This window comes from Fulmarus glacialis, unplaced genomic scaffold (assembly GCF_000690835.1).
Source record: "Fulmarus glacialis isolate BGI_N327 unplaced genomic scaffold, ASM69083v1 scaffold2822, whole genome shotgun sequence".
In the NCBI taxonomy this organism is placed as follows: domain Eukaryota; kingdom Metazoa; phylum Chordata; class Aves; order Procellariiformes; family Procellariidae; genus Fulmarus; species Fulmarus glacialis.
The window spans coordinates 1-12,727 of NW_009198226.1; the positions used below are offsets into that span (position 1 = coordinate 1).

General features: G+C 36.6%; 1 protein-coding gene across 1 annotated transcript; it reads left to right on the top strand.

The window, feature by feature from the left end:
- Positions 1-303: 303 nt before the first annotated feature.
- On the top strand, positions 304-12,053 carry RABGGTB (Rab geranylgeranyltransferase, beta subunit; the record flags this gene model as incomplete). The annotated part of the gene is made up of 8 exons (XM_009572814.1): positions 304-411; positions 1,499-1,696; positions 4,168-4,273; positions 5,749-5,801; positions 5,921-6,031; positions 8,042-8,167; positions 8,982-9,131; positions 11,913-12,053. Coding segments are annotated over 8 exons (993 nt in total), but the record flags the coding sequence as incomplete, so codon positions are not given.
- Positions 12,054-12,727: the final 674 nt, after the last annotated feature.

The following is a 12,727-nucleotide window of genomic DNA, read 5'->3' on the forward strand; positions in this document are numbered from 1 at the left end:
GGGCGCGGCGGCCTCTGCGCGCGCGGTGGAGGGCTCCTTCTTCCGGTCTTCAGGTTTTTTCTGGCAAATTGGTGATTTTTCTCGGCTTTATTGAAAGGTTTCGTTCTCAGCCTTTCCCCGGGAAGGACTTAGCCAGGCTGAAAAGTGGCGATGTGAGATACGAAATCTGCCCCGTGTTCAAAACAGACAAACAGATGTCTGCTTCCAGACAATTGCTGCTACTAGTGTTGACTAAGTTACACCCAAGTACTAAAACCTCTTGAACGGACAATGCAACTGACGTTTTGTTGGTACTTTTTACAGGGGACACCGCAAAAGGATGTTATAATAAAACCCGATGCCCCAAGCACATTACTTTCGGAGAAACATGCGGACTATATAGCTTCGTATGGAACAAAGAAAGATGATTACGTAGGTATTGATTTGTTTCAGTACAGCTGTGGCTTTATTAACAGAATAATAACCCCAGTTTACTTGCTCAGAGTTAAGGGATAGATGCGTGCCCACAAGCTAGTTGTTTCTTGCCCTACAGTCCAAAGGATGAAAGATGTCTTTGTTAATTTCCCTAGGTCTGTGATGAGTTTTGGCATGTATTATCTGAGTATGAATTTGAAGATTACCAGTTTAGCTCTAGAATTACTCTGAGACCTGGGAAAGAACTACTTGTTGCTTCTTCATCCACTAGAATGCACAAGGAGTACAGCTGCATTTACATGTTGCTCTTTTGATGGGACAACGTACTGAATCTCCCCACAGCACTGCTTCATGCTTACTGGGTTTGATAAACACTTTAACTAGCACCAGTTTTATAGTCATAGGTTATCAGGCGTAGCCCACAACAATAGGATTCTAGTTCTAGCAGGTGAAAAATGTCAACTCCTTATGTCTGAAGAAGAGAAAAGTTGCAGTTATCTTTACTGTCCGCTAAAGAACTCTAAGCACTGTTGCTTACAATTGTTGTTCTTGTGCTTAAAAAGTACTGCATGTAGAAAATAATGTTTATGGGTAGTGTAGGTGATGTAATCAGTGTAAGAGAATTCAATATGAGATTTCACTTCCTAGTGCAGCTTTAGATTGTGGCTGTTTTGCCACCCGGAACTAAGTTTCATTAAATGTTAGACTTGCTAATTTTGAGACTATTTGGGGTGGTAATTTGAGTGGTAGTTTGGATGCCAAGATAATAACTGATGATCTGAAGTGCATTGGTGCCTAACTACTTGTATTTGACATTGGGCTTGATACTTCCGAACTAGAAAATACAGGGGAGGAAGGGAATGTGGGATGTGTAGATATATACATGTGCATATACCTGTATGTGTGCATGTGTGTATACACAGAACAGAATATTTGTGAGTGGCTGATATATAGTAAGTTGTTAATGGGATGGAAGATGGTTGACATATTACAAACTGTTTGTAAACGTTAACTAATGTATTTTCATTGCTCTATATTGATGATGTGCTTGTCTGATTAAGAACTAAAATAATGCACTACTTAGGAATACTGTATGTCGGAGTATTTGAGGATGAGTGGTGTTTACTGGGGGCTGACAGCAATGGATCTCATGGGGCAGCTGCACCGAATGAACAAGGAAGAAATTCTGGCATTCATCAAATCATGTCAACATGAGTGTGGTGGAATAAGTGCCAGCATAGGTCATGATCCTCATCTTCTGTATACCCTCAGTGCTGTCCAGGTAAATGTAACAGGGTAATTTTAGAAAAAAACATTTCTAATTAATGATTTTGATGATTGCAGATTTATGAACCAGGTACTGTTGGATGCCAATGGCAAAAACTATTTCAGTACCTTATTAAAAAAAAAATCTGATGGACAAACCTTTAGGATTTAGCTGTATCATTTCCTAAAAAATTGTCAGGTTTGGGAACGTTGTGCTTTTAATGACCGTTTAATGGTGACTGCATTCTTGATAAATTTTGTAACAGTCGTCTTGAAATAGTTCTTAGCTACAGGTTTCACTGGAGTATTTTGTAGATAATTTTGGGTTTTATAAATTCTTCTTAGTGTACTTTGAGGTGAAAGATATGTATGACCAGAATAAGAGTAAAGTTTTTTTATTTTATTTTTTAATGGATATATTACTATATATTATGATTGCTATACACTATAACATATTAATAAATGATTATGTAATATTTATATAAACTATATATTTATGTAACGTGTGTAATTATGTGTAGTGTGTTTATATTTTACTACTGTACAAAAGAAACATTGTAGTAGCCAGTTCTTGTTGTGTTCCTCAAATCTGCTTTTTTGTGTATACCTTAAAAATCATGCCAGTCTGTTGAGCATTTTATTTATTTGTTAGGTGTGTGCTCTTCCCCTGAAAAAAAAGTAATTCTCAATCTTATTTTTCACCATAACTCTCGCCGTTATAGATTTAATTTCTCACTACCTCTTGTGTCCTTTTTTTTTTATGTTTTGGTTTTAGGTTTTTTGTTGTTGTTGTTTGTTTGTTTTCTCCTTCTCATGCAAACCATCGTGGAAAAAAATACTGAAAAGGCTCAAATGCTTCTGAACAATTGCTTGATTGCTTGCACAATGTATCTCTAATCCAATCTTGTGGAAGAAACATTTAAATGGTGTTACAAATAAATAAGATAGCATCCTGTTTTAGGAAGAAAGTGTGTTGGATTTAAGGTGTTGGATTTGAAATCCTTAGGTAGGACAGAAGAATGCTGTTTTCTTGGGTCAGTGGTGAGTGTTGGCATGTGTTATCTGCTCTAAAGTTGATATTTATCACCACTTTAGCTCTAGAATTACTCTGAGAACCAGGAAACTAAAGTTTCTTTAGGCTATGATGTTTGAGCTTTTCCAAACTGTCCAATCAAAGTCCTTTCACAAATTCTAATCCAGTATAAGGAGAAGGGGGTACAATTTGAGGTTGTTTACTTTTACATATTAGAGATCTTAATTCCTCAGTAAATACTTGATGTTACTAGGAGTTATTTTCATGTTAACTGAATGCAGCTGTAGATGTGCGAAGTTGAAAAGTGTTAGCAAGTGTCAATGTAAAATTTTTGGGGTAAACTTAACCAGCATGTCTTAACGAGCATGCATGTTCTTAGTGAACAAACACCGTTTCGTCCTATCTACATATCCAGAATGTTTAAAGGGTCATGTCACATCTTTGATCACAATTAATAGTAATGTGTTCAGATTTGCTTTTTAAGGAGCATACTATGATTATATATTTTCTGTTGGAGTTATACACTCTTTTTCGCATTTCTGTAAGACTTAAATTTTATCTAACAATTGAAAGATTCCAGCTAACTCTAGGTGTTCAAAGACATAGTTGTTGGTATTTTTCAGGATTGGCACTATAATGTTGCTTAGTTTCAACTGTTCTTTCTATTATGCTATTTATAATAAATTCTTACTTACTCTCTTTACAGATTATGCAAGTTATGAGTAAAAACACAAAGCCAGCTGAGGCTTAGAAACCGTATTGTTGTTTTCACATGACATTGTGTCGCATGGGTTTACTGGTTCAAATCAGTGCTAGCTCAGAAAACCTTGTATTCCCTACTATGACCTTTATTTTTCTTCCAGAATATATTGACTGTACAGTTTGTGTCTAATCATACTGTTCATACTTTTTCTTAAATTATTGCAGTTTGGTTCTACTCATTATATTTAAAAATGGAATGTAAATAAAAATCTAGTAATTCAAAACTAACCATTGCTGACAGGCTTGACTGTGAGTGGTATTAGTAACTAGCTGCTTAACTTACACTTGCACATATCCAAGTAGCAGCAGTGCACAAACTACAAATTTGTAAGTCTAGGATGTCATTATCCCATTACAAAATTAACCATAATCAAATCTCTGTTCTATATAATGCTAACATAAAAACGAATAAACCCGATTATGCTTTTGAAAGGAGAGCTGGAAGTTGGAAAGTAACAACGCATGAAAGTTCAGCTTGAATTGCCTATATTTTCATTTGAGAATTTCTTAGTTTTTAGACAGAGATAGATGAACTGCAGTGAATGAAATTTTATGTTAATAAACCTTACCAAATAGTATTCACAGTCAACTAAATAAAGTCTTTTATAAATCTAGGAAATTTTTTTTTTTTAAGAAATAAATTTTTAAAATTTTTGCCTCTCTTTGATTGTTACTGTGTCTTTTTTTTCCAGATTCTTATCTTATATGATAGTCTCCATGTTGTTGACGTAAATAAAATTGTTGAATATATACAGAACTTGCAAAAAGAAGATGGATCGTTTGCTGGAGACAAATGGGGTAATTTTTAGGTCTTTAAAATGTAGTGACCAGGTTGACATGTGTAAGTCTGTGAACTTAAGTTTCCTTGGATGGTCTTTTTGCTTATGTATTGTATGTGAACACTTTTATTTTTTTTTATTTCCTTCCGAAAAAGGAGGTTTTCTGAAGGACAGAGTTGTGTTTCATTCCTTTCATAAATATTCTAAACTTCAGTTCCATTCTTGTATTAAAAATAAATTGTCCAGCTCTTAAAGACGATGACCTTGGGGCATTTGTAACTTGACAGTACTCTGATATACTAGATGTACTATTCCATAAGGAATGTTTTATGCCTGCTATTTAATGGCAGTTATGATCTTCATCCTCGTCAGCTGGATCTTTCACTGTATGGGAATCAGAAAACCTGGTTTTGTACTCGCGAACTTCTGTTAATACTGACTTTGTTTCTGCGCATAAATTCTTTATGAACAAAGATGGTATTTTTAAGCTGTAGCATAAATACTTAGTCACTCTAAAAATACTTATCCCCATGGAACGCTTAAATTTTAATAAAATCTATTGCATATCACTGATGTTATTGTTCTGGTAAAATTCAGCAATCAAGATCATGGCAATATATGTATGCTACTGTAAAGGTAGCTGTTATGCTGTGTGTTAAAATGGTTCATAGTTTACTGCATCCTTTTTGTTGAAGTATTGAAACAAACCTACTGAATGCACAATGGATTTGTGTTATTTCTGAAAGGCAGTTACAGCGCAACAGAAGGAGTGGGATACCTGATGTAGTACAGAACAGCATGTGTTTTATGCTTCATCGTGTGGATTTTTTAAGAAGAAAAGTCTTGCATCAGGTTGACAAAAAAAATGAATGTTTGCAGCTGGGTCCAATTTTAAATTTTGACTTCAAGGATTAATTGCTCGGAGTTTGTGCTAGGAGAGTAACATTGGTATGGACTTGCCAAGCAATCATTCTGCTGTAGGTGGAGTGTTTTTGGTTTACCTTCCAGTATAAGTATGCAAAAGAAAACTTGCAACTTTCATCGGTCTTCCTCTAAAAACAAAAACAACTTCTATTACCGCCCGGATTTAAGGCGGATCAATGGTTGTGTCCGAGTATTTTTGAGTCCACTGCTCTGCAATTATCTGGTAGAGCACTACAGATAAACTCTAAAATTACATAGTAAATCACCACTAGTTGAATTGCTTTGGATATATATCTGACTATACACCAGGTCAAAATGAGTTGTTCGTTTTTATGTGCGGTAAACATACAGATCATTTGACTTTTAGTGTACGCTTTCTAAATTACTGAGGAAATAATCCATGGGCTGGAAAAGGAAACAATATGGGGGCAGTTTTTGGCTGATTTTTGTTGTTCAGTGTAAAACTAGTATTTTAACATTTTGTTCCATATTTTTAGTGGTGATTTAAATGTATTTTTGTTGTTGTTAATAAAAAGACTCTTATTTCATTCCCTACCCCCTACATTCTAGGAGAAATAGATACAAGGTTCTCCTTCTGTGCTGCAGCAACTCTTGCACTTCTGGTAAGTCCTAAATCATTACTTGCACAAGTACAAAATCTTCTCTTTGGTACTACTGAAGTTTCTGTAGTTAATGAGCTTGGTAGAATATAAAGTGCATTAGTTGTTTTTCTGACTTGCAGGGAAAGCTGGATGCTATTGATGTGGGGAAAGCGGTAGAATTCGTTTTGTCCTGTATGAACTTTGATGGAGGATTTGGTTGTAGACCAGGTTCCGAATCACATGCAGGACAGGTGAGTTTTTCTTTATATGGAAATGTCTTAAATTAGCAAGCATCACATACTGCCTATAAATGTTTCTTTACAACATCTATCGGTGATGTCAATTGATGTACCTTTCTTGTTTCCCAAATGCCTGATTCTAGTACCTTAGTTAAAATAAAGGAGCAAATAGATAAATCTGAGAAGATGAGTAGAGACCCTGGAGGTTCTAGTCTGGGGAAAAAAAAAAAAGATCATAAGGGAACAACTTTTAGGGCTGTATTTCAATCTTCACGTAGTGATGTTGGAATAGTTAGCATGAGGATTTTTAGAGAATTTGAAATGGGTATTAGTGGACACATTGGACAAGGTCTATCACTGTGTCTGCCACAAATCATAATAAAAGATAGAGGTCAATTGTATAATATGTTTGATATTTATCAGCTGATGAACTCAAATAAACATGAGACCTGAACCTTCTCAAGCGGAGGCTTGCTTAATTTTTTGAGGAAAGTCAGTTTCAAGACGAGATGCCTAACTCAGGCATGGGAGCATAATGTTTTGTTGTAGGCACTAAAAGGTGTTTTACTAGTGACAGTGAATTCTGAAAAAATGCACAGTAAAATCTAGTCGAGAAGAGAATGCAGTGGTATAATTGGAAAAAATTGAGGGATCTTTCAAGGAAGAGAATCTCAATGACTTCTTCCAGCAGAAAATTTACATAAAAACTACCCTTCCTATTTTTATTTTTTTCATGGAAGGGATTATTGCACTTAACCTGAATTTATTAATAGAAATCAACTTCTAATAAAATATTTTAATGCTGTTGCAGTCGCCTGTTTATTTTGCATAATTATGATGAGCAATGCCATAGCCAGGATTTACCTCAGCACATGAAAATACTAAAGGTATTTTGTTGAGAAAAAGGTGTTGGGTTTTTTCTCCCTTCCCCCCCCATCTTTTTTTAAATCACGGGAAAAAAAAATTAAACCTGGTACACGTACCTTGTCTTACGAGTTTTATGTACAGTAGCATTGCCCATACGGTCTAAATGGCTGGACCATGTTCTAGTGTTCAAGGAAGTAAAATCAAGTAACTGAACCCACCCTGTTAGCAGCTGGCATTTCCTGGGAGGATTAGATCTGTTGTGCATGTTCATACACTCCTTAAAATGCTGTAAAGGGCGACTCCTTCGCCTGCACAGTAGTTCAAAAGTTCTCTGGGAGTATCACATTTATTTTGCATTATTCTCGGATAGGCATATCCCTGTTGATGTGTGCTTTTGTTGGGTTTTTTGTTGTCTTTTTGGGGATGTGTTTTATTAGGAAAAGGCAATTATGAGCAGGTGTCAGTTGATATCGTGGTTTCCTGCAGTTTGGCTGCGTTCTTAGTGACCGCATGAAATGTGACCAGAGTACACTGTTGCACTGTAAATGTTATTTCCCAGGAAAAAATAAACAGGGATTAATCAATGCACATATATTACATGGCACATTGAAAGTAAGCCTGACATGACTAGATGTATGTGGGATCACCAGGATAGTTAAATGATCAGGGTTAACCTGTTTCTGCTAGAGAATTCATCTGGTCTTTAGTTTGCTCTCTGCAAGCCGTGGGGTAAGAGGCACGTACAGGAACAAACCACAGGCTGGATGCAAAATTTTCATAAAGGCCATATCCAGCCTGCAGAAATCAGTTTGAGTACTCTGGCTTGAGAGTCTGTGTTCTTAAAATAAACCTGTATGGCTCTGCCTGATCTTTTAGGATCTTTTTCCAAACTCTGCGTTAGTGTCTTATATTAGTAAAATCTTACTGTTCTATAATTACATTGTGTAACTGGTACTTTTATACAAAAGCAACTGTAACAATTACATACTTTTCTAATGGAAAAGTAATACTCATTTGAAACTAAAAGGTGAAATCTGTGCTTATTTTGTATTGTGTTTGCATGACTGTATTCCTGCTTTGAGATCTTCCTGCATTTAGTCTGCTAAAGTATGCTTAGTTTTTAAATACACAAAAAATTTATGTCTGTAATTTTAGATCTATTGTTGCACAGGATTTCTGGCTATAACAGACCAGTTGCATCAAATAAATGTTGACTTGCTGGGTTGGTGGCTTTGTGAACGTCAGTTACCTTCTGGAGGTCTCAACGGGCGACCAGAGAAGGTATTAGGTGGCTTCTTTTGTTTGTACAAACCTCAATAGAGATTATTTTTTCTAAAGCTGAAGTACTTCTGGAAAATGTCATGACTTCTATGAAATATTTAGTAAACTTTTCAAAGAAGTCAGGCCTTCATTTTGATTCTTCCTTTTGTCACTAACACTTGTCATGCAGTCCTCAGCTGTGCTTAGTTTGAATCCTCAGTTCAGGAAAGTACACATACTGAAGTATGTCTTGCTGGCCACTTGAACCAGTATCCTGTTAAATCAGGGTTTGAGTATTTTCTGACATTGGGAGTGATCTCTTCTGTAGGATTTGTACAAAAATTACTGTTTTACTGGATGTAAATCCTGGGTGTAATAGTGTTTCACATCACACTAGGAAATTGTGCAACCTAGAATAATCTCCACTGGCAAATAGATAACCAACCAACGGATTTCCTGCCCCGCCCCCACCCCCAAATGAAGCCAGTTGATAAGAAGTTCTTTGTACTTACTCCTGAAAAAGGTGTTTTTGGTTTTTCTAACCTCTCCCACAGAAGGTGAAGGCGGTTTCAAAATCACATTCTTGTGGTTTTGTTTCTTGAAGAAGGGAAGAAGTTTGAAAAAGAGACTTTCCCTTGTTGAAAAAGGGAAGTCCTCTGAAAAGACACTGCATCCAGGAACTTTCTTCTCTTTTCCTCCAAAGAAACTCTTTAAGTGTTGTTTCTCTGCAACAGTATTATGACAGCACACCTAGTAATTTGCAGAATCACCAATAAAATTTGCAACGTCATGTTTAAAACAAAATCAAATAATAATCTGCTTCTCTGCTTGCCAGTTACCTGATGTATGTTACTCATGGTGGGTGCTAGCATCTCTGAAGATGATTGGTAGGTTACATTGGATTGACAGAGAGAAACTGCGCTGCTTTATTTTGGCCTGCCAGGATGAGGAGACTGGAGGATTTGCTGACAGACCAGGAGATATGGTAAATAATCCTTTACTAAATAAAATACACTTAACTGAAAATTTCAACTGGAAAAGTAAGTTTTCTCATTTGAGTGTAACTCAACTCGTGATCCAGGTGTAAGTGTTTTGCAGAGCCTGCAGTTTGAAGCAAAGGATAGGGTAGAGTTGCTTTCAAAGGCTTACTTGGGGAGCACATATTTTATATTGCACTTGCGTTGTAGTATCCCCCACTGAAGTCAGTTGCCATTCCTTACAAATTCTGGTTTGGTTCCCATAACACATACCACACAAATCGTTTCTCACAAGACCACTTGGAAGATCTCTGTAAAAATACTGTGTTTGGTGGCGGGTTTTTTGGATCTGTGGGTTTTTTGGGGGTTCGTTTTGTTTTGTAAAATGATATGCAAGCTAGAGTCCAGCGCAGGTTAAGTAGTCTTCAACTCTCTTGGTGGTTTTGCCTGATCTGAATGAGTCATAAGTTTTTATTATGAATCCTTATACGCTAACTTTTGTTCTGTGCCAGCCCAGCCACTGAATAAATCCTCTCACTGGCATTTGTCTAGGTGAGGGAGAAAGAAGCTTTTGTGATAACACTGTGAAGAGGCTGATGGTATGGGTTTTCTGCTTGGTTGAGAGAGCAATTGTGGTTTAGCTGGTCTGTTCTCTCTGGTTTCAAGCGGAAATAATTGAGATTATCCAGGTAAAATGGCAAATAAAGTTCGTATTTTTCAAGGGTGCTAGAGAGATAAAATTAAAAATATTATGAGACCTCAGTGCAATTCCTATAGAACACTTGCTGTTAAATTATTTGTCAACGGTCGGGGGAAGTCTTAGTTGTTTTTATTACAGCTGACCATGTCTTCTCCTTTCTCCACAAATGCATTAAAAACTGAAGTAGCTTTGTATTTCTTTGCAAGCTGATACATTATTCCCACTTGGGGGAGGGGGAGAAATCTCTTTACTCAGGTCTGTCATTTGGAAAGTGTTTTGCTGTTCTTAAAATGGGAAGGTTTTTGTATTTCTAAGGAGCTCACAGAAAGACTTTTTCCCTTTTCAGAATTCTCCAAGAAAAAAAGCCTAACACTTAACATCTTGATGCTTTTCTGGCTTCGAGATTAAACTTGAGCTATTTCTGTCTTGCTAGAAGAGCAACTTTGCTGAGCCTTTCCTCTATATCTAATGCAGGCACCTTTGGGAGAGTTTTTGCATATTATGTTAGAGGTCATTTCATATTATTTTTACCTGTCATCCATTATTGAAGTGGGCGCTGCCACAGAAGTGTTGACGGCTACGGGTTTTTGCTTTGTTCCTGCAGAAACTCATTCCTAACAGACCCTGGTTTTTGGTTGGGGTTTTTTTGTAGGTTTTTTTGTTTGTTGGTTTGGGCTTTTTTGTTTGTTTGTTTTGTGTTTGGGGGGGTGGGTTTTGGGGGCATTGGGGTTTTGTTTGTTTTTTTTTTTTTAATTCTAGGTTCTAGTCTTTTGATTTGACATTGCAATTGTATTTCAGGTTTTGAACCACTTGACAGTAAGACAGCTCTGTCATCTTAAGTTCCAAGCAACTAGTTCTCGGTAACTTAAATTAGTAGCTGTGCCTATTAGCTCTTAGTTGTAATTCAGCAGGTTTTTCCTTTTTTATTTGCTTTTAAAAAAATTGCAGAAAGGAGCAGACAACATAGCAGTAGATACATCTTCTAGGAATCTGTGTTTCCCTGAACACTGTTCATCAAGAGGTTGAATCTGTAACTTCATTTGCACACTTCCCATTAGGGACTGTCTCCCCTTCTAGGCCTGTCCATCTGTACAAGGAAATTCTGTCTTGCCATTCCTAAAGTGTACTGTTTATTATTATTTTGCTACGTACTTACTTATTTTACCCCTCCTCTAATGGCCACATACTCATTCTGGGAAGAAGCAAGTAAACATATGTCTGAGCTTTCACCACACCTGTAATGTGATTGCCAAACCATTGAGGAGCAAGACTCATTATGCTAGTGTAATTTGAACCGTCTAGGCTGTGATCAATGTTTGGAGATCCTGTATATGGCTGTAACATGGTAATTCAGCTTAGTTTACTGCAGTATAGAACCTTTGCGATGAGATCAGAATTTCCACTAATGCAAACAGGATGTACGCTACACCAGACAGCACAGGTACTTTTGGATAGGATTTTGTAGAATGGCTAATTAACTCCGCTGACGGGCATGAGACTTTATAGTCTATTGCAGTTATGTGGTGATACATGCTTTTCGGGAAGGTTCATACAGTGAAGGAATACTTGGACATTAAGTAACTGCTCCTGTCTCTTCTGGGTTTTTTCTTCCTTGTATTTTTTCCTTTCAGTTTTCTAGCACAGTATGTTGCTGCTCCCCTCTCAAGATTTTATAGCACAGCTCTTAAAGAGCATTACAGTGTTGCTGAAGAGCAAATGGGGAATTTATGGTACTTGTAGACGATCAAAGTTACTTTTAAAATTTTTATTATCTTTGCTTCTGCTACTGTATGACATTGTGTGCTAATGAATACATGTAAGTGCTTCCTGCCAGACTCAGAGTTGAAAATCGTCTTAGCAGCAGACAATCAGTAAGCATCTCTGAGTAAATCATATACTGTAAATGCATGCTGTGGAAACTGTCTTGCCTGTCAACACGTCAGCACAAATTGAAGTTTGTTCAGTTGCATTGTCTTCTCCAGCCATGGAGATTTGCAATTCTTTTGCTAGCAAACAAAAGCTTCATTCCATACAAATGAAAAGCTGATTGATTTTTGGAAACGGACACAAACTTTCTTTCTTCTCCCAGGTGGATCCATTTCACACCTTATTTGGAATTGCTGGACTATCTTTATTAGGAGAAGAACAAATTAAGGCTGTTAATCCTGTCTTTTGTATGCCAGAAGATGTCCTTCGAAGAATAAATGTACAGCCTGAGCTTGTGAGCTAAGCCTTGTAGAGACAAAAGGTTGATATGCCTAGTTGCTTTGGTTTTACTGATTTAAGTCATCTCATCTCTAAAACTGTTAGCATATTCTTCTTTACATTGCGGAAGTAAAGCAATAGCTTTACTGTGGGCTTTGTCACTTTGTAAACTGTATCAGAACAGGCTAGTTCTAATAATCTGAGTGTAACGTGTTCTTTGGTTGTATATAAGAGATGTAGAAGCATTTCTAATCTGTACCTAAATATACGGGCCTTTGCATTTTTTTTGAATATTCAAGTCAAAGCGATAGTGTGAATGCTTAATTTTTGTATTCGTGTGATATCAGCCATGCTAGCATCTATCTTTACACAAGCATGTTTTGATGGTGGATCACACAAAGCACTTTAAAAGAATATGGAAAAAAAAAAAAAACCCCAAACAAAACCCTACTTAAGCCATGCACTTAATGCCACAGGCTTGTGTGTTTAATTTGTCCTGTTCATGTTTGCCATCACTTTTATATACTGAGAAACAAGCTTTTTCTTCTGATAGTAATTGATACCCGTGAAAACAAAAATTATGTTTCCATTAAGTATGTAAATGTCTTCATTTATTGATGAGTCCTTTAGACAAAATTTTGCCGATATTGAAATAGAGCGTACCTTGAGTATATATAGTGAAACTTGCTACCATTAAGC